A 26,586-nucleotide genomic window follows, 5' to 3' on the forward strand; every position below is an offset into this window, starting at 1 on the left:
CCACTGGGAGGTGGAGATAATTATGCCCAAAGCATTGGTTTACTCTGCCTCTGCTGCAGCCTGTACCTCTATTCACCATCTGCATCCCTGGTGGTGAGGGGGGGGTGTATCAACCTTGGGCGAGATAGTTGCTGGTGTATTGCACCAGAGTAGCACAGTCCTTCTTCAGTCTCTCACACTCAAAGCAAACAGTCAGATAGTAAACTTAAATGTAGTTTTTCTAGTTCTTACAATTGGCAGCTGTACATACATGTGTATATATATATATACACATATATATATATATACACATATATATATATATATATATATGCACCTGGTTTGGTTAAGGCTGAGGTGCCAGACTCCAGTTGCAGTATAAAGTGAAAGTGAGAAAATCATTGCATTCAGGTTCGAGCACCTGTGTGTGTGTGTGTATGTGTGTGTGTGTGTGTGTGTGTGTGTGTGTGTGTGTGTGTCATATTTAACAAGCTTAAAACACATTCCAAAGTTGACATACGTCCCAAAGGTGTCTCAGGTGCCACAGAAATGGGTAGTTGTTGGAGTGGTTGCCTGGAGTGTGTCACCGCGTACAAATCCAGACCAACTGCTATTCATGCGCACACACACGCACACACACGCACACACACACACACACAAGCACACGCACAGTTGCACAAGTGCAGATCCCATCAAAGTGTGATGACATAGAGCCTTCTCCTCCCCAGCTGTCTCCATGCTGCTCTCCAACAGTGGACTGATGGACCAGCTGCAGACAGCCCTCTCCTCCTCCTCTGCTCCATCCCTCTCTCCATCAGCCTGTCCTCCTTCCTCCCTGCTGTGCTGCAGCCAGCTCCTCCTGTCCTCCCTCATTACCTTGCAGCATGTTCACTCAGCTCAGGTACAGGCTGCAGCTCAGCTCTGCTCTTATCACAACTTCAGGACCAAACTTCCCACAGTCAAGGGCGAGACACAGAACCTGTACATGAGAGCGCAGATTCAGATGTGGGGCGCAGAATGAAACACAAATTGGATCTGTTTAAAATGCACTTTCTTCTCGGCTCTCTGCTGGCACGGCAGACGTAATACATTCTTACTTCTGTTGAAGCTTTTGACCTAATTGTGTTATTCTTCTTACTCTCCCCTCGCTCCCGTCTGCTTCCTTTTTATCTTTCATCATTATTAAAGGTCCATAAGAGCGTCAGCTGGAGTCTGGACGCAGCTGTGGAGCGACTGCTCTTTCGGAAAAGACACACAGACAATCTCCTGCTGGGTGACAAAACTCTGAATTTTTTAGCTGATGATTATCTTTTGAAATACTTTCTGTTCATGCAGGCAGCAGAAGCTGAAACAATTCATAATGCTGACTGATTAGCACGCACGTGTAACCTAAGAATACTCCAGTGGCTTTCCAGCAGCTCGTGTTTTGTCTTGTTTTAATTATTCTATACCATTTTACTCACGTAATCCCTCCTGTTCAGTTCAATTTCAGCCACACGAGCGCATGTGTTGAACCACTGTGCACGTCAGCTGGGTTCGGATGTGAGCAAAGTCAAGCAGCTCTGATTACTGCAGCCAGCCACCTTCCGTACAGTGCACAAACCTCAGGACAGACTAATGAGATTCACCACTGTTTGGTTTTTTAAGGTTTCATGGGGACAGGGACTGTTAATGTTATGCATCGGGAGGTAACCCAAAAACCCTGGGCTTGCATTACACACAATTTCATTACATAAAGTGGCCCACATCCTGCTACAGCACTCGCAGACAGATCATCCCTGCTGCTCCTCTGTCTCCATCTGTCAGCTGGATAAGTGGCCTGTCACGATCGCTGTGATGTATTGGCTCCCCCTCTCATTGCCTGCCTGTCTCTCTCTCTTCACTCCTTCACTCACTCTGCCTCCTCTTCTACTCTCTGTTTTCTATCTGTTCGGTTTTTTTTCTCTTTGGTATATGCTCAGCCTCTTCTTCTCTCTTCTGCTGCCGCTAATTGACTCCTCCGTCCCTCAGTGACCTCTAATCTCAGTGTACACAGCATAAGTGGAATTCAAGTAGATGAAAGGTCGCACATTGGACCCCGCTGTGTTTTAGCAGTCACTTTGGACCACGTCTCTCTGTGTCTCCATCACTACTCTGATCCCTCAGCCTTGCTGCCCTTCCTTCAGCCCGTCTCTCACCACCTCACACACTCTTTACACTCGTCTCTGGATTCTTTCACTTCGTTCGCTCCCTTTCTGTCACAATTTCTATTCAAAACACGCCCTCAGTTCCTTTCATCTGTGATTCTGCTGCTCTCCTGTGCTTCTATTCCCTCTGCTGCCGGCTTTTAATATCTTTTTCTATTTCATACTTCCACTTCCCACTCACTCACTCACTCACTCACTCACTCACTCACTCACTCACTCACTCACTCTCTCGCTCACACCCTCTGTTCTGCTGTGCACCTTTTTCCTCTGTGGCCTTGCCCTCTACTTTCGTTTGCTTTCTCCACTTCCTTTCTGTGTGTTTATGCATTCCATCTTCTTCTGATTCCAATCATTTCAATCTCTTTCTTCTCTCACTTCTCTTTCCAGTCAGCGGCCTGAGGTTGCTGCAGGCTCTACTTGACGTTAACCTGGTATCAACAGTCGTATGTGTGAGCACTGGTTCTGATTTGGTTGAACCCCCGGGGGTCCAAGACGGAGCGCTGTACCCGCTCAGCTCCAGGGGGGTCCAGTGCCTCTCAACTGCTCTCACTGGACTTCTATTGCAGGTTGTACCACTTCTGGGGGTTATAACATAATGTATTGAACAATCTTGAACATAATGTTTTATTTTCAATCAAAAGAAAAATGTTGAGTCTACGTTTTCCACATTTCCTGTTCGTAGGAGGCAGGAACAACCAAAACTAATTTCTCCACTGTAATGGAAGTAAATAATATATGAAGAAATTCACAGATTTAAAACCAAAGTGCTCACATCAGATTTGTCAGAGTCAATTTCTCCTCAAATACATGAACACAACCATCTGCTCACAGAGCTGCAGCCTCAAATGATACGCAGAGGTCTTTTTCTCCTTTTCTCTGCATTCTCTCCATCCTGTGTCTCCTGCAGCAGAGACATCCAAAAGGTAATCTTTAGAATCTCGACAGCATGACATTGAACTTGCCGTTCACTAACAAGGTTCTGCAGAAAACTAGATTGCAATTGATTTAGCAGTTAGCATAACGGAATGACACACACAGCCAGAGCATCGCAGGTGTCTCAAAAAATGTAATAACGTGTAGTTGGTTTATTGACTTTGGTAGTTTGAAACATTACTTCTGGATGAAAACCAGCACAGAGAGAGATATGGTGCAAAATATGAGTCCAAGAAAATAAGGTAGAATATACACTGTTTATGAAATGGATCATAATGTATCTTATCTCATATCGTCAGCTGTGCAGTGAAAATACACACAGTGCATAGCAGTACGACATTAATATGATCTATCACACCAACCAGGCACATTGAATCATATCTTTGCTTACATCAGTTAATGGTCTATGAATGAAGCAAAGATCTTGTGAATCAATGAATCCCAAGGCTTGCAGGAGGAGTAGCACTAGTGTGAAGTTATGCCAGTGAGATACATACTGTGAGGTGCTCAGTTCCAGGACATCCGGATACAGGTCAAGAGTAAACCTGTGTATTTATACATCATCTATATAAAGATGATCAAAGCATCTCCACTTCCTCCCACTATCCATAAATAGAATCTAAATATCCCAGAGGCAAACATCACCATCTTGTGCATTTGGATTCAGATTCTGAGACGTGGAATATCATTTATATAAACAATGTATATTTACAGAATAAATACAATTCTGACAATCTGAAAACACTCTGGATAAAACATTAAACTGGTATAATTGGATGTTGTGCATGTTGAATTGTCTTTTATCCTCGTCTGCAGCTTCTGGTTCCACACCAGTGGCATTTCCTCTGTGTTTAAAACTAGAGCTCCAGCTCTATGGTTCAGTGCTCTGTCGTCTGCTGGGCAGCAGCTGATATGAGTAACAGTTCCCTCCTCTCTCCTCGTTTTGTGCTTTCTTGATGCTCTGGTGTGGTGGCAGGAGGAATCATCACAGCGGATCTTCCTCTCCTCTCCTTATTTCCTCACTTTCTGTCCCTCCTTCTTTTTTGTTCCCTTATTAAAACCTGCCCTTTAATGTGCATGTGCTCATCCGCCCTCTTTGCATCTGTCCTTCCTCCGACCTCCAGCCACTTCACCTCCATTGCTCCCTCATCCCCTCTCACTCGTAACCTTTTCTTCTCCCATCTCCTCTCTGCTTCCAGATCAGATTGTAACTCTCCACTGTCCTCTGTTAAATCTACCTGGCCTACTTTAGTATTTTTGGACACCACGCTGCTCTCACTGGCAGCACCGACTCTGCAAGAGAGACGAGTGTTATCCAAATATCTGAGTTTTCTCCCGCTGATTCTCCCTTGTTCTCCCTTTTTTCATCTCTGTCCATTAGCAAGCATGTGTCCGTGGGTGTGTGTGTGTGTGTCTGTCTGTGGGTGGGGGGTGTGGGGGTTGTTCATGTCTTCTCTCTGTTCATTTGTTGCTGCGTTTGTGCTCATATCCTACAATCCACACAGGCACATCTCTGTGACTCAGTGGTTTGACATTTTAGAGATTTAAGATTCTCTTTTTTTGTGTGAACACTCATCTTTGCTCTTGTGTGTTAACTTTCTCTTTAGAAGCACGAGCTGTTGCTGAGAGCTGCTGTCAACTGTCTAAGCTCCTTGCTGGGCTTCCTTCAGAGGAAGAGGGATACTTCAGGTATCAGGACAGAGGGAGACAGTGTCGGTAATCTGTAAAGAGACAATATTAAAATAATATTCCAGAGTGTTAGCGCTGTGTCTGTTATGTTGTGTTTAATTCTCTTTTTATATTATCGCTGTCTGCAACACATTAGGATGCATGTTTGTTTTTCTTCGTGCTCCTAATGTCTTGATGTTGTGGCTTTTGGCAAGATTTCAGTCGTTTAACATTTTTATTAATTGCACGCGGAGGAATAGACCAAATTAAACAGCACTCATCTGAATTAGGGATCCTCACTTGTCATGTTTCTCCCCCGGGTCTGTTTCCTGTGTGTGTGTCTGTGTGTGTCTGTGTGTGTGCAGGGAAACATGCGGTGTGCCAGCCATGGACTCGATTCCTCCTCTACTGCCTGCTCAACTCAGGAGACGGCTGCCTGCTGCACCCTGCCATCCTCAGACTCATCACACTGGTGAGAGCTTCCACACTGTCACACCCATGCCACTAAAATCTGATATGATATCTTGGACATGGTTGTGAGCGGGAATGAAAACGTCAGAAACACGTTACTCCACACTTTGGTGAATAATGCAGCTCTGCATCTTTTCTTGATTTAAATTTTCTCACAAAATTAAAGCAGATTTAATTCACTTCAACATCAACCACGACAAAAACCAATTACTTCAGCAGATGAACATGTTTGAGTGATTTGCTTGTGTGCATTTATTTCTAACTGCATCTCCTCTCACACATCCTCCCTCTAATTCTCCAGTGTTTTGCCTGTGACTGCATCTGTGCATGATTGTGCCTTCTGATGTGTATATCTACCCGTGTGTGTGTGTGTGTGTGTGTGTATGTGTTTGTGTGCATGCATGCTTGTGTGTTCTGCAGCTCCTGCAGCACAGCAGCACGTCAGTCCTGTGGGAGCCTGACCTGCTTCAGGTGATGGAGGCGGTGGAGAGGACGGGGGTGAAGGAGATCAGCCGAGAAGCAGCACAGGCCCTGAGGCTCCTCCTCACACAGGTACACTGTGCACACACATGCAGGGTCACACACACACACACACATGAAATACTGAGGACATTGTGTAGATTCTCTCAGCAACAGGCCTCTGACTGGCAGCTATGAATATCTAAGCTCCTGGAATGAATGAATTAGAAAATAAATTAAGTCGGGATGCAGCGGAGTGGAAATCTTCACACCACGAGTCACCAGATGTTTTTACAAAGATAGATTTGTCGGTTCAGTATCTGGAGGCGGCTCCGTTTGATCTTTAACGTGAGAGTGATCTGTGGGCAGCCTCACTCCTGAGGTTAAAGTGTGTGTTGATTAGAAGTGTTGCCTCTGGAGGCTGCAAGCTTCTCAAGACAATGTTTGCAGGTTTGCTTCATTACTGTTTTCCGTTTCCCTTTGGGTATTCGGGTTAAATCTAAAATATTGCCAAAAAGGCTTGTTCACTCTGACACCCGATCCTCCGTCAGTGGGGGAACTTTCCTCCCATCATGAACCTCTACTCTGGGATAGGACTCTGCTCTTCTGCTGAACGCAGTATCGGTTTTATATGAGGTGTGGCTAGTGGGCATGTTATATAATGGATGCATGTTTGAACACAGTGAAACACCAGTCAAATCCACATCCGGAGCAGCTCTGGCATCAAGTTCAGACAAAGTTCAGACTCTGAGTTCACACAGGGCGTCGAGTAGATTGAAATCCTTCTCATGTGCCGTGAAGAGCAGGACGGAGACAGCAGGGGAAGATTGTTCATGCAAGTGAGATGCAAACACTTAGCACAGCAGCACCAACAATTTACAACAGAGTGGGACTTCCACACATTTCACACAGTGACGCTAGGTACCACTTTGATTGAGAGCTTTGACCAGTTTAAAGACCATCGTGAAGTGGGATGTTAACGGTCACCAGTTAGCTGATGCATGTTCTCTGTCTGTTCTCACACAACGATGTTTGTCTATCTCCACTTTACTCTGCTTTCACTCTTGTGATTGTGTCATTAAGGGTCAGGTGCTCCTTCCAATGTGTCCCAGAACTTATTTGTGTCCCCACAGCTAAAAGAATGTGGCCACATGCAAACCAGACAACCTCTGGATCTGGGCTGAGTGAGCGGTTCTCCAACGTGTCTTAGATTCATTAACATCTGTACTCATCTCATTGTCATGTTCATTGAACCGTGTTCGATGCTGAGAGCTGTTGAATAAACAGTTAAAAAATGATGCACATGGTCCCAAACCACACTCAGATGGACTGTGGCATTCAAACCAACGTCTGCCAAGAAAACATTCCCCCGCTCTATTAGATCACCACCAACAGCCGGGAGTGTTGACACGTTTTTGGCTTCTCTGAATAAGCAGATGTGCAGTTGTTACTGATAAAGTGCTCTTTGCTTGTGTCCTTCTTGTTAAAGCTACAGCAGCTTAGCAGCGACTGCATACAGGCCCTTTGGGGTTTGCTTCAAAGACTCGTTGAACACAGACGGAAGAGCAGCAGCTCCATCAGGTTGCTCACGTACAGGACCAGAAATGCATTTAGTATTCTGGAGGTGGCTCCGAATCTGAGGAGTGACAGAATGATGGCTGCAGCTCACAGTGCGGTGTGTGCCAGGGATTCATGGACTGTGTGAAGGCTTGTGTGTGTGTGTGTGTGTGTGTGTGTGTGTGTGTGTGTGTGTGTGTGTGTGTATGTGTGTGTATGTGTGTGTGTGTGTGTGTGTGTGTGCGTGTGTGTGTCTGAGGCAGTTTAAGGGAAGCAGGGTTCAATGTTCTCCCAACATTCTCGACAGTATGATTTTTCTCTCCTGTCATCCTCTGCTTCAATCTGTCACACAAACACACACACACACACACAGACACACACACACACACTTCACGCTTCTCACGACTTTTGTCAAACTGCTTTTACACTGAAGTGAAATCTCAGTTTATGGCGACATTATCTGAGCACATTTGTCAGTGAGCTGGTATCACATCACTATCTGACTCCCCCCCCCCCCCCCCCACGAGTCCTGACACAACCACCATCTGAGGCTGTGTACGTGTGTGTACACTCACACTGTGAGCACACATGCATCATCTGCTTTCACAGCCTCTGGGTATTTCCGCCTCTGAATACATGTTTCTCTCACTGGACGTGTCTGATCCGGTGTTGAGTAGAAGCAGGAGAGAAGCTCTGCTCACACTGTAGCCTGTCAGATCACAGCTGATCTAAGGGGAGAACTTCTTCTCATAATTTCCAAAGCTTGCAGACTTCTAATAACTCCCCCGCCCCGAGTCCTGTGGGAATGTTTCAGCCATGACTCTTTCTATCCCCTTTTAATTTTTGCTAATAATGCCCAACCTTTCACTTCTCCCCCTGTTTCCTTGCTTCTCTTTGCACTCCATATTGTTCTCACCCTGTTAACGCCACTTCGTTCACCTCCGGTCGCCCCTTTGGCTCTTTTCAATTACTGAACAGTGTTAGAGGCATTTCTTTATTCTGCCCCTTGTCCTCAAAATACACACTTGCTTGCTATTGCCAAATAAAAAGCAGATGTTCAGGTGTTAATCTCGAATGCTGCTTCTCTCTTACTGGTGAATTTACAGTATGTCAGTTGTTGTAGTCTTCTGCTGCAGCCTTGTTGGATCCAGAATCTGCTCTTGTTTTAGTCGTATGAGTGAGCCTTGACTCCGGGGGGGTGGGTGAGTACTTTGCATGATGTAATCACATGTAGCCTTTATCCCGTCTGTTTGTTTATCCTCTGTAATACCATCAGCTCTCGTGCTCTCCAACTTAAATCCTGCACCAGTTCAAACCAAGAGATACCAGCAGTCTCTGATCCCTGCAGCCGTCAGTGCAGCTGCCTTATTATAACGACCATGAGGAGGATTATGATAAACTGGGGACATTGTTGTACCAATAATTGTGCTGATGCAGCTCACAACAGTATTGTATCTATATTCTTTTATTACTCAGTGATTCTTAACAGACGCAGGCGACCTTCATGACGACCTCCAGGACATTTATTAGTTAATTTCTGTTCTTTTCGTGTAAAAAGCAGATTTATTTCCATGTTCTTGATCATCACTCAGCTCAGATCTTCAGGCTGGATGTGAAGATCTCAGTGAGGTGTGAAAGGAGGCGTCAGCAGCTCAGGACGTTCAGCTGGTCTTTCCACTAATCTGGATCCATTCACACTGTTCAGTCTACCTGCCTAAGTGTCCTTGGGCAAGAGATCTGGCAGCAGATCAGTGGCAGCTTGGCGATTCTTCATGAACCAGTCCCCTGCTGTCCGTAGCTGCCGTCTGTGATCTGTGACCTTTTGAAAAGCCTCCTCTGGTCGTTTGATGGTTTTCTCCATGAGATTTTAATTTCCTTAATGCTGCGTATGGCAAGTGTTCTCTGTTTTCTACTGTCTGAAGTAGACAGCTACATCCACAGTACAGCTCCATTTGCTGCTCCACAGCCTTTGAACACATTTTATCTCTTGTATGTGCCTTTGACAGCTCAAACCAATTGTTTCATTTTTGCCGTAGAAGTGGTTCCTGTCTTGCTTCCTCATTTAGCACTTTGCAAATCCCCTGTGTGTGGGCGCGTGTTTGAAGTTAGTTTCTGTATTACTCACGTTAATCATTGACTGTTACTGTGAGGCCAGTTTTAAGGTGAGATAAGGTGAAGGCTTTGGAAAGTGGTAGTTAGGGTTCAGGTATTATATTTTCTAAGTGGCTCTTTGGTTCAATTTAAAAATGTAGTAGTTCAAATGCTTGTTTGTGGCTGAACCGTGTGTGGAAGTAATTTGATTTTAGAGGTCAAAGGTCAACATCATAATGTCTAATGGACTGATGAAGTGAATCCTTCTATCCTAAATTTGTAGCTACAAGCTTTTTGAGGATTTTAATACGAATAAAAGTAGATTGAAGTGTTTATAAAGTGAGTAAATGTGTGTGTTGGCAACAGTGTCTGTAAATGAGCCCTGATTACATTATAGCATCTGTTTACCTCAGTTAATTTGAGATATTGGTCCAGCCAAAAGACTTCAACACCACTTTCTCTCTGAAGACATTTTATTTGATCTATTCTTCAGTATTTTGGGTTTTTTGTCCTCTCACCTCACAAACCATTTCTCATCTCTCCCTCCTCACATCGCTCGGCCTCTCCTCCTCTTCTGAACACCACCGAATAAATCCCTCGTTCTTCTTTCGTCCGCTCAGGTCCAGAGCAGCTTCCTGCAGCCGCCACCCACAGAGGAGCACAAGCAGAGAGTCAGGAATCTGATGGAGGCCCTCAGCGTCCAGACACCAGCCAAGAGCTGCTCTCCCAGTCCGCCCAGCAACGTCCTGTATCCCTCAGCTGAAGTGAAACAACCTCTAATCTGTAGAATCCACACACACACACTGACTCTCACATGTACTGGGACTCCGACTCACACTCTGCAAACACCTCCAACGTGCCTTTGTGTGTCTGACGGGGGTTTTGTTAAAGCAGCAACGCGTCATCATCACAATCGTTCTGTTCCTCCGAGTCAGCGGAACATCCCCATGGATTTTCTCTGGCGATTTATCGTGTGTGTTGTGCTTTTCACTTAGTCTCAATGTTTTACATCAGAGTCATTAACTGTATTTCACTCAGAGTCACTACTTAAAGGTGCTCTACATTCGTCATGCTGATTTACTCCCCCCCCCCCCCCCACACACACACACACAGGCATGCACTCTTCCTGTCATCCACCCACACACTCTCATATACTCTGTGAACGTCAGCGCAGTTTGATATTAGCACAGCTGCTGCTTCGTGATATATAAAAATGATATTGTCGTGTGATATTTATAGTTAACAAACACAAGAAACCAGCAGAACCCGACTCGTCTCCTTCCTTTGTGTCCTTGACTCGTCTCCTTCCTTTGTCTCCTTGACTCGTCTCTGCAGACACGCTGGAGATGTGTTCGTCTGCCTGTCGGATTTCACTCTGACAACCGGCTGATGTTCCCGGGAACCTAAACATGGAGTTTATAAATGATGAGTTTAACAGTTCTTTTTACTTGTTAATTTATTGTTAAGTTTCCTTTAATCCCTGCAGTTCCTCATGCTTCTTGTGTTTCTCTGTTTTCATCTTAAAGCAGCAGGCTCCTAACTTAAGTGCCACAGTGAAAGACTTCACAGCCTTGAATTGTTTTCTCTGAAGTACTTTGAATTCACAGGTGGTGTTAAAGACGAGTTACTCATCTCTGAGCTTTTGTGATTATAAGGCAACGTTGTACTTTTTCTGATTTCTGATTTAAAACCCATTTGTGCCTTTGTTGTAGGCCGACCTCAGTGTTATGATTCTTCTTCTATGTTCGAACATTAATTTCCCCGAACCAGACGATCTCTACTTCTTCCTTCACCACCTGAAGGACACGATCTTCATAAAGATGTTGCTTAATTTAGAACTTTACAGCTGCGTAGTCTCAGCACCGGTCAAGGTCAAACCTGCCGTTACTGTATTAATGTAGGATCGGGACGAGCGAGTCACGTTCATGGATTCTGTTAAGTGGCCTCTCTGGCAAATTGAAATAAAAAAACTGTCAAATTAAAATACTGCTTGTTTTTCTGCTTAATCCCTCGGGTCCCCGGAGGCTGTGAGCAGGGGACACGTTTGAATCCCTGTGACTCATGAGACACATGAAATGAAAGAGCAGCAAAAGAAGTAATTGACTTGGTAATTACAGTTGTTGGCTTCTGGCTTCACCCCATAGGCCAATCCCTGTGCCTGGGGGGAAGGTTCGATCCCAGTGAGGGTTGGGGGTTGTACTCCAGACTCTGGCCGTTGACACAAGTTTTTATCCGGCTCTGCCTCCGGTGCTGGAAACTTGACACCCAAGCGGACGTGTTAATTTGCAGAGACAGCGAGGTGAGAGTTTGAACATTTGAACATGATGAAAAACTGGCAAACGTTTCTACTGGCAACTGGAAACGACTCAATTTAAGCAGGTTTACCCACGTTTAATAAAAAAACATGTGTGCCAGATAAATTTGGTGCAAGAGGTATTAGATGAGCTTCAATTTACCTGGCAGCTTTCCATGAAAGAACACAAAGGGAATTAATTTGTGCTCAAGTGAACCATTTATTTTTCAGTGCAGGGCAATAAAACAATATCAATAATTATACCAAAGTGTTTTAGTGTTTAGCAAGCGTTTGTCATTCTCTGCCCAAAAAAAGAAGAGTTTAGAAGCACGACCTTCACTCAGGAGCTAAAAAAAACTATATTTAAATGTAAAAATAAATAATAATGTGACATCTATTATCCCGGTCGAGACAGAGGTCGCCCACACTGAGTCTGGTTCTACAGGTTTCTTCCAGTTAATGAGGAGTTTTTTCTCTGTTGGGTTCCTCGCTATACATTTTAAAGTCTTGACCTTATTATATTAGGTATATCAGCAAGACTGAACAACCAGCTCTGCTCCCAGTTAAACTACATGCACCCATTATGGACATTTACTCTCTTAACTGAGCTATATTCACTTGTCCAGGCAATAACAATGGTTCATGTCCATTAACTGTACATGTCTTTAAACTGTATATATTAGTTTTAATTGGATTTAAATATTTTCCTATATTTTCTCATATTCCTTAGATTAAGTATTGCATGTTACTTATTATTATTACCTATTTTTGACTCTTGCTGCTGTAATACATTGCCAATTCTTCCCATTGTGATAATAAAGGATTATCTTATCTTATCTTATCTTAATATTTAACTGAATTGAACAGCCTTTATTTTATACATTTTTTGCCAACATTTATTATGAAGAACTTTGTAACCTTGTTCAGAAAAGTGCTACACAAATAAAGTTATTCTTATTGTTGTGATAATTATGATTATTATTATTCTGAGGATTCTTATTTCTGATATTTCCCAGCCCCAGGTATGAGGTGGTGATTCAGCCTCAAAGCTCACGTGCTCTTTCTTCAGCTTTGCAGATTAAATGATAATATTATTAATATTCACATGTTTATATTGTTGTATTCCAAGTCTTCCTGCAGCAGAGGAAACTCTCAGAGGGGAAACAGATCACTGCCACACGCGCTGCCTGTGTGTCCCTCTCTAAACCCTCCGTGCGGAAACCACATCCTTCCTCCGTGCTCTGCCGTCATTCGTCCAGGTCGCAGCCGCCGGTGAGATCGTGTCGCGGGCGGACTGGAGCAGCGAGAGCCGCGTGTGAATGAGAAGCTCCACCTGAGGACCGAGAGGGGCGAGACCGACCGCCCCGTCCCCCCACGTCACCGCTCCGCCGGCCGCCGACGCGCAGTGTGGGGATCCGGAGGTTATCGAACCGGGCTGATCGCCGCCGTGCATCGCTGCCCCTTTCCCCGCTACAACAAGGTGAGTGATCCGCGAGTTGTGTGTCTGGAAGCTCCAGCGCTTCTCCCCCCCCACCACCAGCACCACCACCACCGGGTCGGGTGTGCGGGGCTGGCCGCGGGATGGTGGCTCCGGCCGGGGGCAGAGGAGCCGCGATGACAGGCGGAACGAGCACTTCCAATTGAGGAAACCTTATGTAAAATAACGATGAGAGACATTGATGCTCATCAGCTTCGAGGACGTGTCTCCTACAGTCTATGGTCTCACGTCACAGCGCGTGAATGAACGTGCAATTATGGGATGTAAACGAGAAGGACGAGGTGTCTGCGGGGGGGGGGTCCTGGGTCATGAAGGGGACGTGTAATCAAGTCATGTCTGTAATTGATGGTGCACATGCCAGTCTCCACTCAGCCATCATCACCATTACGCATGCCCGTGGCTCTGACTCTGCATGAATGATGATAGAGGAGGGGGGGGGAGAGAGAAAAGAGAGAGAGAGAGAGATAATGTGTCAGCCCTTGAACCTCAAACCTCCTCAGCAGGCGGCCAGAGGGAGATCTGGATCCACTCCTCCTCCTCCATCCCCTCTGCAGCTCCTCTCCCCTCAGGGTTCAGCTCCCTCCCTCGGCCTCAGTGTCACCGGGTCGGTCGGTCGGCAGCAGGGAGCGGATTGAATTTGTTTGTGTTTGTGTTTTGGAGGGAGAGGAGATGCAGATACGCATCACACTGTGTGGTGGTGGGAGATCTTCTCACAGCGTGGAGTCTCACCCTGACAGCTCGATGCAGTGATTAGATATCGGTGCCCCAAGCTGGAAACTGGATCTCCCACACAGGAAATCAAACTTCAAGCCTCCGTGCTGCAGGAGAGAGCCGTTGGGGCTGAGAGGAAAAATCTCCTCCAGCCAAGAGAGATGTACGTGGGCTTTCACGGCTTCGCATGAACCACTCTGCCTCCAGACCTCCAGAACTGAATCAGGCTCCCCCCAGCTTGGGACACATGATGGGGAGTCTGTCCCCAGAATATGGGAGGACATATCCTGTGATGATGGAGAGGGAGCTGGGCTGGTGTGTCTGAGAAGAGGTGCAGGATAAAGTGATGATGTTTGGTTTATCAGTCAAATCCCTTATTTATCTCCCTCGCAGCCCAGAAGAAGCTTCACGGGGGAACTTGGTATCTTCTCATTTCTCCACGTGTAACCTGATCCTCAAACCTAAGTGCTTCACCGGTGGCTTTTTCCTCTGACTTTGATTTCCTACAGCGATCAGCCGGTGTAATTAGGTTTGCCTGCTCACAGTTAATGGAGGCATTAGAAGATTGATCCCCTCCTTAACATCCCCACGCTGCTTCTTAAGGTCTCAGCACTTTTTTCCCCCTCGCCACATGAAAAGTTTAGCATCTGCTGGAAATATATGTTGACTGCATTAACGACAACGACAACCTCTGTGCTCATAAATATCTGTCAGAGCTACGTGTATATATATATATATAGAGCTGCCTGCTCGGAACATCAACTCACCCGATGAGCTGCTGCCGGGGGAGAGACCCCCCCCCCCCCCTCTACCCCCGCGGCTGTTCTCTACAAATACTGAAGCTTTCCACCGGCACTTAAGGATATTTAGAGCAGCGTTTCTCAGAAGGCTGGGACGAAACCCAAAAGATGTTCCCAGAATGCACCAATTGGACCTTAATCGAACATTGTCCTCGCTCAGCTGTCTTCGGGAACACTTCTTTCTGCTGACTCTAAACTCTAAACTCTAAAAGTCGATTTTTCTTTTACGACAACAAACAGCAGAAATTCAAGAAGCTGCAAACGTCAGGGAGTTTGTTTTCAGTGTCTTCAGGCTCTGAATCTGATTTGAGTGAGATCCTTAAGGGGACAAATCAACATTCACATCCTGCGAGGTTTGCTCACTTCCTCGTCCGGCAGCTTTCAGGATTTGACAGCCAAGCTTGTAAAGATTAATTTCGTCGGAGCAGAATCAAGCCTCGTTCTCCTCCTCCTTCTCCTCCTTGTTCTCTTATCTCTGTGTCTTTCTGTTTTTATCGCTGTGTCTCAGCAAAAGTAGATGAAATATTCACCAGGAAAGCTTTTTGTTTCCTGCAGGGTCTCGCTGTCCGACTTCCCAACCTCCACCCGCCCGCCCGTCTCCACCCGCCCCGTCACCCCTCTGCTCACATCTCACCTCCCGTCCTCCTCCTGCTTCACAATCTGACTCCCCCTTTACTCCCATTCCACCTCCTTACCCCCCTTTGCGCCCCTCTGATTGTGTATTGATGGAGCTCTTGATAAAATATGCATGAATTATGTGTTGTGGCTCTTTATCAACACTTTGGTTGCTGCCTCCCTCGAGTTACTCCTGATTTCCACTCGTGTTTTTCTTAATAATTTGGCTAACTCTCAAATTTTCATTTGATGAGGTCCTATTTTTAGCTGTCGTGTTTCTCCTCATGCTTTCAATGCCTCCCTTTCGAATGTATAAAATAAAAGAGCCTCTGAATGAACATGTTGCTGCTTTGGATTGAGGGGGGGGGGGAGAGAGAGCAAAGAGCAGAGAGCCGGTCTGCTGGAGAGACTGTAAATGCTCCTCTGGGGTTTTCCAAGTGCCAGACATCAGATGTGTTTTTTAGAAGGAACTTAAGGAGCCCCCCCCCCCCCCCCCCCCCCGCCTCCTCTTCAACTGCTGGATCCCCTCTGGCCGTCCATATTGTCCACACATCCCCCTGGTCTCTCTGCTTCACATATTCCACAAGCCTCACAGCGGACGGAACCTTTCCGAGCAGCTTTGAAAGAAGAAGATCATTTCAGTGGAAGTCCAGATTTCTGACGAGATTGTTTCTGCATCAAAAGAAAATGTGATATTCACCCTCATGGTTTGAACTCATTCAATCCTGTGTCACTAATGTGAGATTTAACAATGTGATGATCGATGTGTCTCATGACTTGTCATCTGTGTCTCGTAGAGTGCCTCTCTGCTGCCCCCTGGTGACCATGCAGAGTCTCTGTGCCGTGGTCGTGGCCCTGGCCGCTGTCGCCCTCAGCTCGGCGGACTCGAACACGCACAGACACAGACACGACTCCAACCTGGAGATCTGTATCCTTCTGCTGTCAGTGTGGAGGCTGCTGCTGCTGCCTGGTGCACAGTCACACCTGTGTGTGTGTGTGTGTGTGTGTGTGTCTGTGGACTAATGCATGCTCATGAACACATTTGTGTGTGTGTGTAATGCCCTCATGAAGAGTGTGTGCCCTCCTGATCTCCTCCTGTCAGACAAGCGGCTGTTTGAGACCAAGAGGAAGGATCAGCTGAACGCGCTGAAGAACCTGGTGGAGCTGAACGACATCAACCAGCAGTACAAGATCATAGACATCATGCTCAAAGGACTCTTCAAGGTAGGACCTGTGTGTGTGTCTGTCTGTGTGTGTGTGTGGCCACCAGCGAAATCCAGCATGTTGTTGCTCTCAGCAGATAGAAGGATAAGAGAATCAAAGGCTTCAAATCCAGCGAACACATTCATCAGCATGTTTCCTCGCATTCATTTGAATGTAAAATCGAAACTCGGCTGCTCCCTGTGCCACTCTCTCCCACTGTGGGGGGGGGGGGGCGACTCTGCGTCTCTGCGTCTCTCACAAGGACGACGAGCACAGTCTACCTTCGGAGGCTGAATCGCCTTGTCAGCATTTCTTGTGCCGCTGTGTGAATGTGAGAGATAGAGCTTCTGCCCCATGTGGCTTCTTTATTCATCCTTCCACAGACCTTGACTCTGATCTCAGCCATGATTGTTGGAATATAAAACATAAACTGTGAAAATCTCGGCTCTCAGAAGAAACCTTATTACCTAAGTGATCATGAAGTGGTGTGTAAAGTGCCACAGTAGGAAGAAGGAGCCCAGAGAGCAGGTAGCTCTGCTCAGGGTACCAGTTTATCTTGGCTTGTTAAGGAAAGTGGAAAGAATTCTCAATCTGCCTCAACCTGATTGTCCACACTGGCTCCAAAACAACCAACGCCTCACACACACCCCATTTAAATCAAACATATCTGGATTCTTAATAAGATCTGCACCAAGTGGCACTCACTCATAAGTGTCAGTCCCCTCAGGATCCATGAAATATAAAAAATAGCATCGATGTTGACTCCCTTTTTCTCCGTCCTCACCACAGTAACTTGAATTCCCAGCGTAGAACTAATAAACCTGACTTCTCTTCTCTGTGTCTCTTCTATAAGGTGTTGGAGGACTCGAAGCAGATCCTGGTCACGGCCAACATGCAGCCGGACGACCCCTTCCCCATGGACGACAAGATCAAGGAAGGTCTGCTTCACACTCACACCTCACTTTCATCATTTCTTTTTCTTCAGGGTCTCTGCTGATGTAGGTCAACGTGTCTCCCACACGCTTGGTTCTGTCTCCGTCACCTCTGATTGGTTTGTCTGTTACTCGTCTGTGAAAGCTCCACCTCTGTCACCTCTGATTGGTTTGTCTGTTACTCGTCTGTGAAAGCTCCACCTCTGTCACCTCATCCTCTTCAACTCTCTGTCCAGGAGAATCTTGAGTTTTATCTTCACCTTCTTTTCAGGTTTATTCGTCCCTCTTCCTTCTCTGTCTATCGCCATGTTCTGTGTTTTTCTATGCACACATTTATCTTACAAATCAAAATGTCCTCCTGTTTCATTGTCCTCTGTCTTCTCCTCCCTGCAGCATACTCCCATGTGGTGGAGAACACGGCGTTTTTCGGCGACGTGGCGTTGCGCTTCCCCCGGATCGTCCACCACTACTACGACCGGAACTCGGACTGGGGCGGGCTGCTGCGCTGGGGCCTGAACTTCTGTAACCAGACGGGGGTTTTCACCGGAGGAGCCCACCAGCATGTCCTCACGCTTGTAAGACCAGACACTGACTTGCACCGTCACCTTTTAAAAACTGTATTATCACAATCCACTGAATCCTTCAACGAGGAAAGGTTGTTGCCGGGATAAAGTAGCTGAAAATACTGACTAATTTGGTTTCAGGCTCAAAGTAAAGGCCTTGACTGTCTGATTTTAGGTAATTATGGCAATAATAGCTATTTTCTTTGTAATTAAAACCAGAGCAAAATGTTAGTACAGTCAAATATCACATTTTAAGGTTTTATTACAGCAACAGAACAGTTTGGTCTCGTTGCTCTAAACTGAATCATTGTCAAATTAAGAATAGTTATAGTTTAGAATTCAACATATGTCCTCATTTAAATAGATGAATACTTTTCAGTGCAGGGGGTTAAATGGTATATATCACAGGTGAGGTAAATGTGACAGGTGCAATAAATTCTCAGTGTCAGCTCATACGTCTTTCATCGCTGCAGAATGTGTCAAGTCATCATAACATTTATCCAACCAGGGGTTTGTTGCCTTAGAAGCTTCAAAAGAAAAGGCAAAGCAGCTGAGTCGGGTCTCCCTGTCTGACGTGGGAATTGATGAACTAAACTCTCTCAGGATTAATCTGTGACCTGAGAGGATTAAACAGTGGATTAATTCTGCGACTGGAAGCACTTAGAACCCTGAAGTCGTGCATCCTGCCCTCGCTCTGTGCCTCGGTCACCTTCCTCTCCATTTCACGACCCTCTTCTCTAAAGCTGTAGAATAAGTGATACGGTGTGTTGTTTCCTTTCCACGTCTCTGTCTTGATGGAGTGATGACGTTCTCCCTCTTCTTCTCGTCCTCTGTCCTCTGTCTGTACCACTTCTCTCTCAGATGTCACAGGAGCTGGGAATAATCGACAAAACGCCAGACTTCTTAAACCCGTACCGCACAGAGAGAGACGATGTGAGTACGACCTCCGGGTCAGGACCTTCCAACCTGTAACGGATATATATGGTGAGATGGATTCTTTTTTTTGTCACACACAGCCTCTCTGACCCTTTCTAATGTGCTGCAGGTGCTTCACACAGCCGAGGCTTTCCAGAAGATCCTGAGGGAGGAGGAGAAGAGGAGGAGGAAGGAAGAGAAGAGGAAAGAAATCAGGAAAGGGCCTCGTATATCACGCTCTCGCACCGAGCTATAGCGCTGCACCCCGGCGCCTGTGCAGAGCGGCAAGGAGGAGGAGGATGAGGAGGATGAGGAGAAGAAGAAGAAGAAGGAGCATCCGCACAGTCCACACAGCTTGACTTGTAGACTCAGATGACAGTGACGGAAATAAAAGCTGCCGTCACTGGTACACAAGCCTGGTGCTCTGTTGTGAAGAGGAGAGGAAACCTCGATGTGACACAACAAAGTAGAACCCAGGTGGATGTGAGTCTGTCTGCGGTGTAAGAGGTCAAAGGTGAAACGGGAGTTTTAAAAACAAACGGGGAAACACATTTTTGATAACTTGACGATTACATTATTGTACTTTGGGAATATAAGAAATTTCAATAAATTTAGCTTCAGAACTTTGCAAACCCCCCCAGTGTTCCGTGTCCAGACTGCTTTGAATACGCGTGGCTGCCAAATATCTATAAATATTTGACCTCACCTCATTGAAATGCAGTCTGTGTCTGAAAAGGTTCAGTTTGATGGAATAAGATGTTGTTTACATTTGTCGTCATTTCTTTGAAGTGAGATGTGTTGCTGCTGCTCCGAGTTGTAATCACGTTTCTTACATTTGTTCGCTTGAATCATTCTGAATCATTTTTGTTATCTGAGTGGATCATCAGCCATGTTTCCTTTTCACATCGATTCTATTTGTGATTTATGTTCAGACCAATCCCTGGAGTTATTTTAATCCCTTATTAATCAGATTTTCTTTTTTGTAAAGATCCGTAGACTTCTCATCCAGCTGCAGCTCCCAGCTCCAGTTTCTGTTTCTGTTTCTTTATCATTTTCTTTTCGTCTTCGCTGGAAATTGGTAATAAAATAGTTTAACGACTGTTAACAGACTTTATGTATATTCAGAGACAGAATATCACTGCTGCAGAATGAACAAGCCATTTTGTTTTCAGATGTAAAGAAATAAAGTGACTCTGATATGTAAAACATGTTCTCTCTCTCGGTGTGTGTGCGTGCGTGTGTGGGTGTGTGAGTCTTATTTTTAGTCTTAGTTTGTAGGTGTGTCACAGCAAAGACCATACCAGCCAGTAGGGGGCAGACCCACTAAACCCTTTATAACAAAGTACATTGTTATTGTTTGGGTGGAGCTTTAGTTAAAGTCTAGGAGGAACCAGCAGCTGAACCGAAACTACCAGAGAACAACATCGAGTCTGGTGAGAACAAATTTTCATGTCGTTGATTGTTGACGTTTCTGTCATAAGGTTATAAGTTAGCAGCATGCTAAGGCTAGCTGGCTAAAGGGTAATCATTCAAAAGTGAAAGTTTATTGCTAACGTTGGCTAATAAATGACAGCGAGGTGTTTAGGGTTAAAACGTGATACTTGATCCTTCAGTGTGACTTTGTCTTTGTGTCGTTTGTGTGTTGAAACGATTAATCGACTTATTTGATGAAAATCAATAACAACAGTAGTCGTCGTTGATTCGTTAGTTACGTCATAGCGCGCGTTTTTCGTGCCGTGCAGCTGAGCTAAACGTCGTTTTACCGGACGTGCTGATGGAACGAGCTGAGGAGTGAGCCATCTCGCTCCCTTCCTATCTATGAAAGTCGCGCACCCGTTGTCAGTGGGTCGCGGCCCTTGATTGGGCAAAACAAAGTGTTAGGAAAAAAATCCTGTGCTTTTATTTTGAAGGGGATTTTTAATGCAGCGGAGTGCCAACAGTATGTTGTTTTACATTGTGTCCTTAATATGCACTTTTTGGTCTTTAATTAAAATGCAGCTAATTGAGTGTAAAAGAGAATGTTTCCATGTTACCATCGCCACCTGCTGGTCGTTTTCTTTTATCATTGAACTTGTTTTATTGTGTTGGCATACTGTGATATTATTTACTATCTCAGGTTCAAACTGCACAATCTTTACATTAAATAAAATTGAGAAGTGGAAAATGTTCCTTGATTTGGGTTGCGGCTTGTCATCAAGGGATGATGGTGGGTCCTGAAGCCAGACCAGTGGAGAACCACTGATCTAGCTTGCTATATAAACAGAGTTGTCTTGGCAACTCCCTCAATACCTGTGTGCAGGATTCTAGAATCCATTACAAAATTATGGTTTGTATACAGATTTTTTTTAACGAGTTTAAAAGCATATTGTTATCCTATTGCCTGACAAATGTATTTTTTATTAACAATTTTGCAGACTGGAGAAGACTATAGTTTTATTTGTTTTTTTATTGCTGCTAATTTCCTACTTGATATTTAATTAATTCTTTATATTAGCACTTTGCCTGCCCTTGGTATTAAATGGACAAAAGCTAGATTTTTCTTTGTTTTTGTATCAATAGTTAACTTATATTCAGTGTGCATGTTTCTATGTGTTTGCAGGTGATCTGTAATAAGTTTATCTCAAAATCTCTGTTTCCTCCCTCAGCAGACGAGGAGGAGCTCATGGAACCTGGTGTCATGGAGGCTGAGAGGGAAGGTGATGACTGTGACACCAGCTGGAGCCAAGAACTAAGGCTCGTCCTCATCGGAAAAACAGGAAGTGGCAAGAGTTCATCTGGAAACACCATCTTGGGCCAGAGGCAGTTCCTGTCTAAGACTAGAGGCAGCTCCGTCACACAGATCTGTGAGCTCGGGAGCGTCGTGCTCGCAGAGGAAGAGTCAGCTGAGGAGGAAGAGGACGAGGGGGAGGAGGAGGAGGCTGTCGCAGGGAGGAAGATCAGGAGAGTCATGGTGGTTGACATGCCAGGTTTCGGGGGCACTCACCTCAGCAGGGAGGAGATTATTGAAGAAATAGCCAAGTGTCTGTGTCTCTCTGCCCCCGGGCCTCATGCCTTCCTCCTGGTGGTGCCAATAGGACGATACACAGACGACGAGAACCAGGCTGTTAGTGAGATGTCAAAGATATTTGGGGAGGAGGCACTCCGTCACCACACTCTGGTTCTTTTTACCAGAGGTGATGACTTGGGGGGGATGGGGATTGAAGAGTTCCTGAGTAAGACTGCGCCTGCCGGGCTCAAGGCTCTGATTGACAGGTGTGGCAGCAGGTACCATGTCCTCAACAACAAAGACCCAAGTAACTCAGGGCAAGTGAAAGAACTCCTGATGAAGGTGGACATGATGGTGAGGCAGACCACCACAGGGTTTTATACCAACGCAATTTTTTTAGAGGCGGAAGCTGCCATCAGGGAGGAGCTGAAAAGGATGTTGAGGAAGTGTGTTGGGGAAGCGAAGGGAAGAGTGAAGAACATGGTAGCTGCTGGAGCCACGGGGATGGCATTTGGGATACTGTTTGGCATAGCAGTCCCTTTGGTAGCTGCTGGTGGGGCTTACCTTCTGGGAAACTCTGTGGGTTTCGTTGCAGGTAAACTAGCAGGGATGTCTGTAGCGGGAGGCACAAGGGTTGGGAAAGCTGTGGGGGCCATAGTGGCAGCAGCTTCAGGGAAAACGGCCCTGGCAGTGGGAGCAGCAATAGGGGGGGTCGTGGGTGGTTCTATGGGAGCCATTGTTGGCACTGGGGCTGCCAGTCCAAGGGAGGATGCTTTGGATGCCCTCGGGCGGGTTTGTTCCAGCGGGTTCTATGCTGTGAGGATGGCAGCAAGCGTTGGAGCAGTCTTGGGAGCTGGGGTTGCTATAGTTGCAGTTCGGGAGGGAGCAGCTGTCGGCACAGCTAAAACTGCAGCAGTAGGTGCAGCAAACGCAACTGTTACTCAGGGTGGTTCAGCTTCAGCAGCACTGTCTACTACTATAGCACCTCAGGGTGCTGCTGCAGGATCAGTCTTAGTTCAGGGTGGTTCAGCTTCAGCAGCACTGTCTACCACTGTAGCACCTCAGGGTACTGCTGCAGGATCAGTCTTAGTTCAGGGTGGTTCAGCTTCAGCAGCACTTTCTACTACTATAGCACCTCAGGGTACTGCTGCAGGATCAGTCTTAGTTCAGGGTGGTTCAGCTTCAGCAGCACTGTCTACCACTATAGCACCTCAGGGTGCTGCTGCAGGATCAGTCTTAGCTCAGGGTGGTTCAGCTTCAGCAGCACTGTCTACCACTGTAGCACCTCAGGGTGCTGCTGCAGGATCAGTCTTAGTTCAGGGTGGTTCAGCTTCAGCAGCACTGTCTACCACTGTAGCACCTCAGGGTGCTGCTGCAGGATCAGTCTTAGTTCAGGGTGGTTCAGCTTCAGCAGCACTGTCTACCACTGTAGCACCTCAGGGTGCTGCTGCAGGATCAGTCTTAGTTCAGGGTGGTTCAGCTTCAGCAGCACTGTCTACCACTGTAGCACCTCAGGGTGCTGCTGCAGGATCAGTCTTAGTTCAGGGTGGTTCAGCTTCAGCAGCACTGTCTACCACTGTAGCACCTCAGGGTGCTGCTGCAGGATCAGTCTTAGTTCAGGGTGGTTCAGCTTCAGCAGCACTTTCTACTACTATAGCACCTCAGGGTACTGCTGCAGGATCAGTCTTAGTTCAGGGTGGTTCAGCTTCAGCAGCACTGTCTACCACTGTAGCACCTCAGGGTGCTGCTGCACGATCAGTATTAGCTCAGGGTGGTTCAGCTTCAGCAGCCCTGTCTACCACTGTAGCACCTCAGGGTGCTGCTGCAGGATCAGTCTTAGTTCAGGGTGGTTCAGCTTCAGCAGCACTGTCTACCACTGTAGCACCTCAGGGTGCTGCTGCAGGATCAGTCTTAGTTCAGGGTGGTTCAGCTTCAGCAGCCCTGTCTACCACTGTAGCACCTCAGGGTGCTGCTGCAGGATCAGTCTTAGTTCAGGGTGGTTCAGCTTCAGCAGCACTGTCTACCACTGTAGCACCTCAGGGTGCTGCTGCAGGATCAGTCTTAGCTCAGGGTGGTTCAGCTTCAGCAGCACTTTCTACTACTGTAGCACCTCAGGGTACTGCTGCAGGATCAGTCTTAGTTCAGGGTGGTTCAGCTTCAGCAGCACTGTCTACCACTGTAGCACCTCAGGGTGCTGCTGCAGGATCAGTCTTAGTTCAGGGTGGTTCAGCTTCAGCAGCACTGTCTACCACTGTAGCACCTCAGGGTGCTGGTGCAGGATCAGTCTTAGTTCAGGGTGGTTCAGCTTCAGCAGCACTGTCTACCACTGTAGCACCTCAGGGTGCTGCTGCAGGATCAGTCTTAGCTCAGGGTGGTTCAGCTTCAGCAGCACTGTCTACCACTGTAGCACCTCAGGGTGCTGGTGCAGGATCAGTCTTAGTTCAGGGTGGTTCAGCTTCAGCAGCACTGTCTACCACTGTAGCACCTCAGGGTGCTGCTGCAGGATCAGTCTTAGCTCAGGGTGGTTCAGCTTCAGCAGCACTGTCTACCACTGTAGCACCTCAGGGTGCTGCTGCTGGATCAGTCTTAGCTCAGGGTGGTTCAGCTTCAGCAGCACTGTCTACTACTATAGCACCTCAGGGTGCTGGTGCTGGATCAGTCTTAGTTCAGGGTGGTTCAGCTTCAGCAGCACTGTCTACCACTGTATCACCTCAGGGTGCTGATGCTGGAGGAGTCTTAGTTCAGGGTGGTTCAGCTTCAGCAGCACTGTCTACCACTGTAGCACCTCAGGGTGCTGGTGCTGGATCAGTCTTAGTTCAGGGTGGTTCAGCTTCAGCAGCACTGTCTACTACTATAGCACCTCAGGGTACTGCTGCAGGATCAGTCTTAGTTCAGGGTGGTTCAGCTTCAGCAGCACTGTCTACTACTATAGCACCTCAGGGTGCTGGTGCTGGATCAGTCTTAGTTCAGGGTGGTTCAGCTTCAGCAGCACTGTCTACCACTGTAGCACCTCAGGGTGCTGGTGCTGGATCAGTCTTAGTTCAGGGTGGTTCAGCTTCAGCAGCACTGTCTACCACTGTATCACCTCAGGGTGCTGATGCTGGAGGAGTCTTAGTTCAGGGTGGTTCAGCTTCAGCAGCACTGTCTACCACTGTATCACCTCAGGGTGCTGATGCTGGAGGAGTCTTAGTTCAGGGTGGTTCAGCTTCAGCAGCACTGTCTACCTCTGTAGCACCTCAGGGTGCTGATGCTGGAGGAGTATTAGTTCAGGGTGGTTCAGCTTCAGCAGCACTGTCTACTACTGTATCACCTCAGGGTGCTGCTGCAGGATCAGTCTTAGCTCAGAGTGGTTCAGCTTCAGCAGCACTGTCTACCACTGTAGCACCTCAGGGTGCTGCTGCAGGAGCAGTCACAGCTCAGGGTCGTTCAGCTTCAGCAGCACTGTGTATCATTGTATTAGCTCATAGTCTTGTTGCAGGAATAGTCGCAGCTCAGGGTGGTATAGCAGCACCGGATTTCAATACATTGTACTTGGTTCTCTCTATATTAGAGGCGGTGTGGCCTAGGTGATAAAGTGGTAAGGTTGGGGGTTCAATCCCCAACCTTCCCCGTCTGCATGCCGAAGAGTCCTTGGCAAGATACTGAACCCCTAAAATGGCCTCTCATAAATGTTGAGTGTACTAAATGTAAGTCGCTTTGGACAAAAGCGTCAGCCAAAATGACATGTAACTGTATCAGCTTGGGGTGCTGCTGCAGGAGCAGTCTTAGCTCAAATAAAATACAGCCTGAGAGTGGAGTTGGTTTCTAGTTAATTAATTATTAATCATATTATCTCCTGATGAAGTCCTGCACTCCAAAGAACCTTCAGTCTGTGTTGCTATTAAAATTCCTCAAATATTCAGTAGCTGGAGCATTGTGGTGTTAAACTGGTAAAAGGCTGGTGTGAGAGTTTAGTGATATTTTCAGTGTGATGACAGGTGAAGGATATTAGTTAAACACTTGAGATTTTTTTTTTTCCATAAATTTTTTTTTATATGAATCGATTGTTTTAATGTTGTGACTCATCAGCCGGTTGGTTTAGAACAAGAACTTAAGTCTTTTTATAGGAAAGAGAAAAGTTCTATTGGAAACAGCTGCTGAAAAAGTCTTGTACGTTTTTTTTAATGAGTGACATGAATTTTAGAATTTTTCTTTTGGCCTTTCTAAAGAAACACTTTGCTGGAAACAGGATCTTATTAAAATAATAGACAAAAGGATAAAAGACGTATTAAATCATATTTTAAATCCAAAAGGGTGACAGTGGGTTGTGTGTTTTTTGGTGTTTCACATGTCACTATATCTGAAAAGTGTTTATTAAGTTTGGAACATCCAGCACCAGCTGCTGTAAATGTATCACCAGTTCACTCGTGTTATGACTTTTGTTGTAGTCAAACGAGCACTAAAGACAATAAAGCATTTGAATGACTTTTCTCCTCCTGTTTTAATGTCAACACATCTGTTGTCTTATCTGTGTTTTATAATTGTGGTGCAGCAAAGGCTCTACAAGATTAAAAACTGTCTGTCTCCATCAATCTGAATCCTTTGACTGTGGAGATGTTCTGTACCATCACACATCAACTCTCCTGCAGTTAAACCCAGTTCATCCCAGTGCACTACACTTTATCACAAAGCACAAATCCCACACACACCATCGTTCTGTGTGTCACCCGGTTGGATGGACGTCATT

The 26,586-nt window shown here is 46.2% G+C and overlaps 3 protein-coding genes across 3 annotated transcripts in view; all 3 read left to right on the forward strand.

Annotated features, from left to right (window-relative positions):
* Positions 1 to 11,626, forward strand: part of LOC128458705 (meiosis inhibitor protein 1-like) — a 33,919-nt gene extending 22,293 nt beyond the window's left edge. The window contains 8 exon segments of the mRNA XM_053443659.1: positions 708 to 880; positions 1,168 to 1,252; positions 2,553 to 2,731; positions 4,706 to 4,787; positions 5,132 to 5,277; positions 5,655 to 5,789; positions 9,965 to 10,092; positions 10,680 to 11,626. Of these exon segments, the coding sequence (XP_053299634.1) occupies positions 708 to 880; positions 1,168 to 1,252; positions 2,553 to 2,731; positions 4,706 to 4,787; positions 5,132 to 5,277; positions 5,655 to 5,789; positions 9,965 to 10,092; positions 10,680 to 10,734 (983 nt within the window). The 3' untranslated portion in view covers positions 10,735 to 11,626.
* A 1,353-nt stretch (positions 11,627 to 12,979) lies between these two features.
* LOC128458760 (coiled-coil domain-containing protein 134) lies at positions 12,980 to 20,080 on the forward strand. Its single transcript, XM_053443729.1, has 7 exons — positions 12,980 to 13,117; positions 16,059 to 16,189; positions 16,364 to 16,485; positions 17,318 to 17,402; positions 17,790 to 17,971; positions 18,821 to 18,892; positions 19,005 to 20,080. The coding sequence occupies exons 2-7, from the start codon at positions 16,087 to 16,089 to the stop codon at positions 19,128 to 19,130; spliced, it is 690 nt and encodes a 229-aa protein (XP_053299704.1). The 5' UTR covers positions 12,980 to 13,117; positions 16,059 to 16,086; the 3' UTR covers positions 19,131 to 20,080.
* A 123-nt stretch (positions 20,081 to 20,203) lies between these two features.
* On the forward strand, positions 20,204 to 26,302 carry LOC128459128 (GTPase IMAP family member 4-like). Its single transcript, XM_053444230.1, has 3 exons — positions 20,204 to 20,307; positions 21,520 to 22,775; positions 26,288 to 26,302. Exons 2-3 carry the CDS (start codon positions 21,537 to 21,539, stop codon positions 26,300 to 26,302), a joined length of 1,254 nt encoding a protein of 417 aa, XP_053300205.1. The 5' UTR covers positions 20,204 to 20,307; positions 21,520 to 21,536.
* The last annotated feature ends 284 nt before the right edge of the window (positions 26,303 to 26,586 follow it).

This window comes from Pleuronectes platessa, chromosome 16, assembly GCF_947347685.1.
Source record: "Pleuronectes platessa chromosome 16, fPlePla1.1, whole genome shotgun sequence".
Lineage (NCBI taxonomy): Eukaryota > Metazoa > Chordata > Actinopteri > Pleuronectiformes > Pleuronectidae > Pleuronectes > Pleuronectes platessa.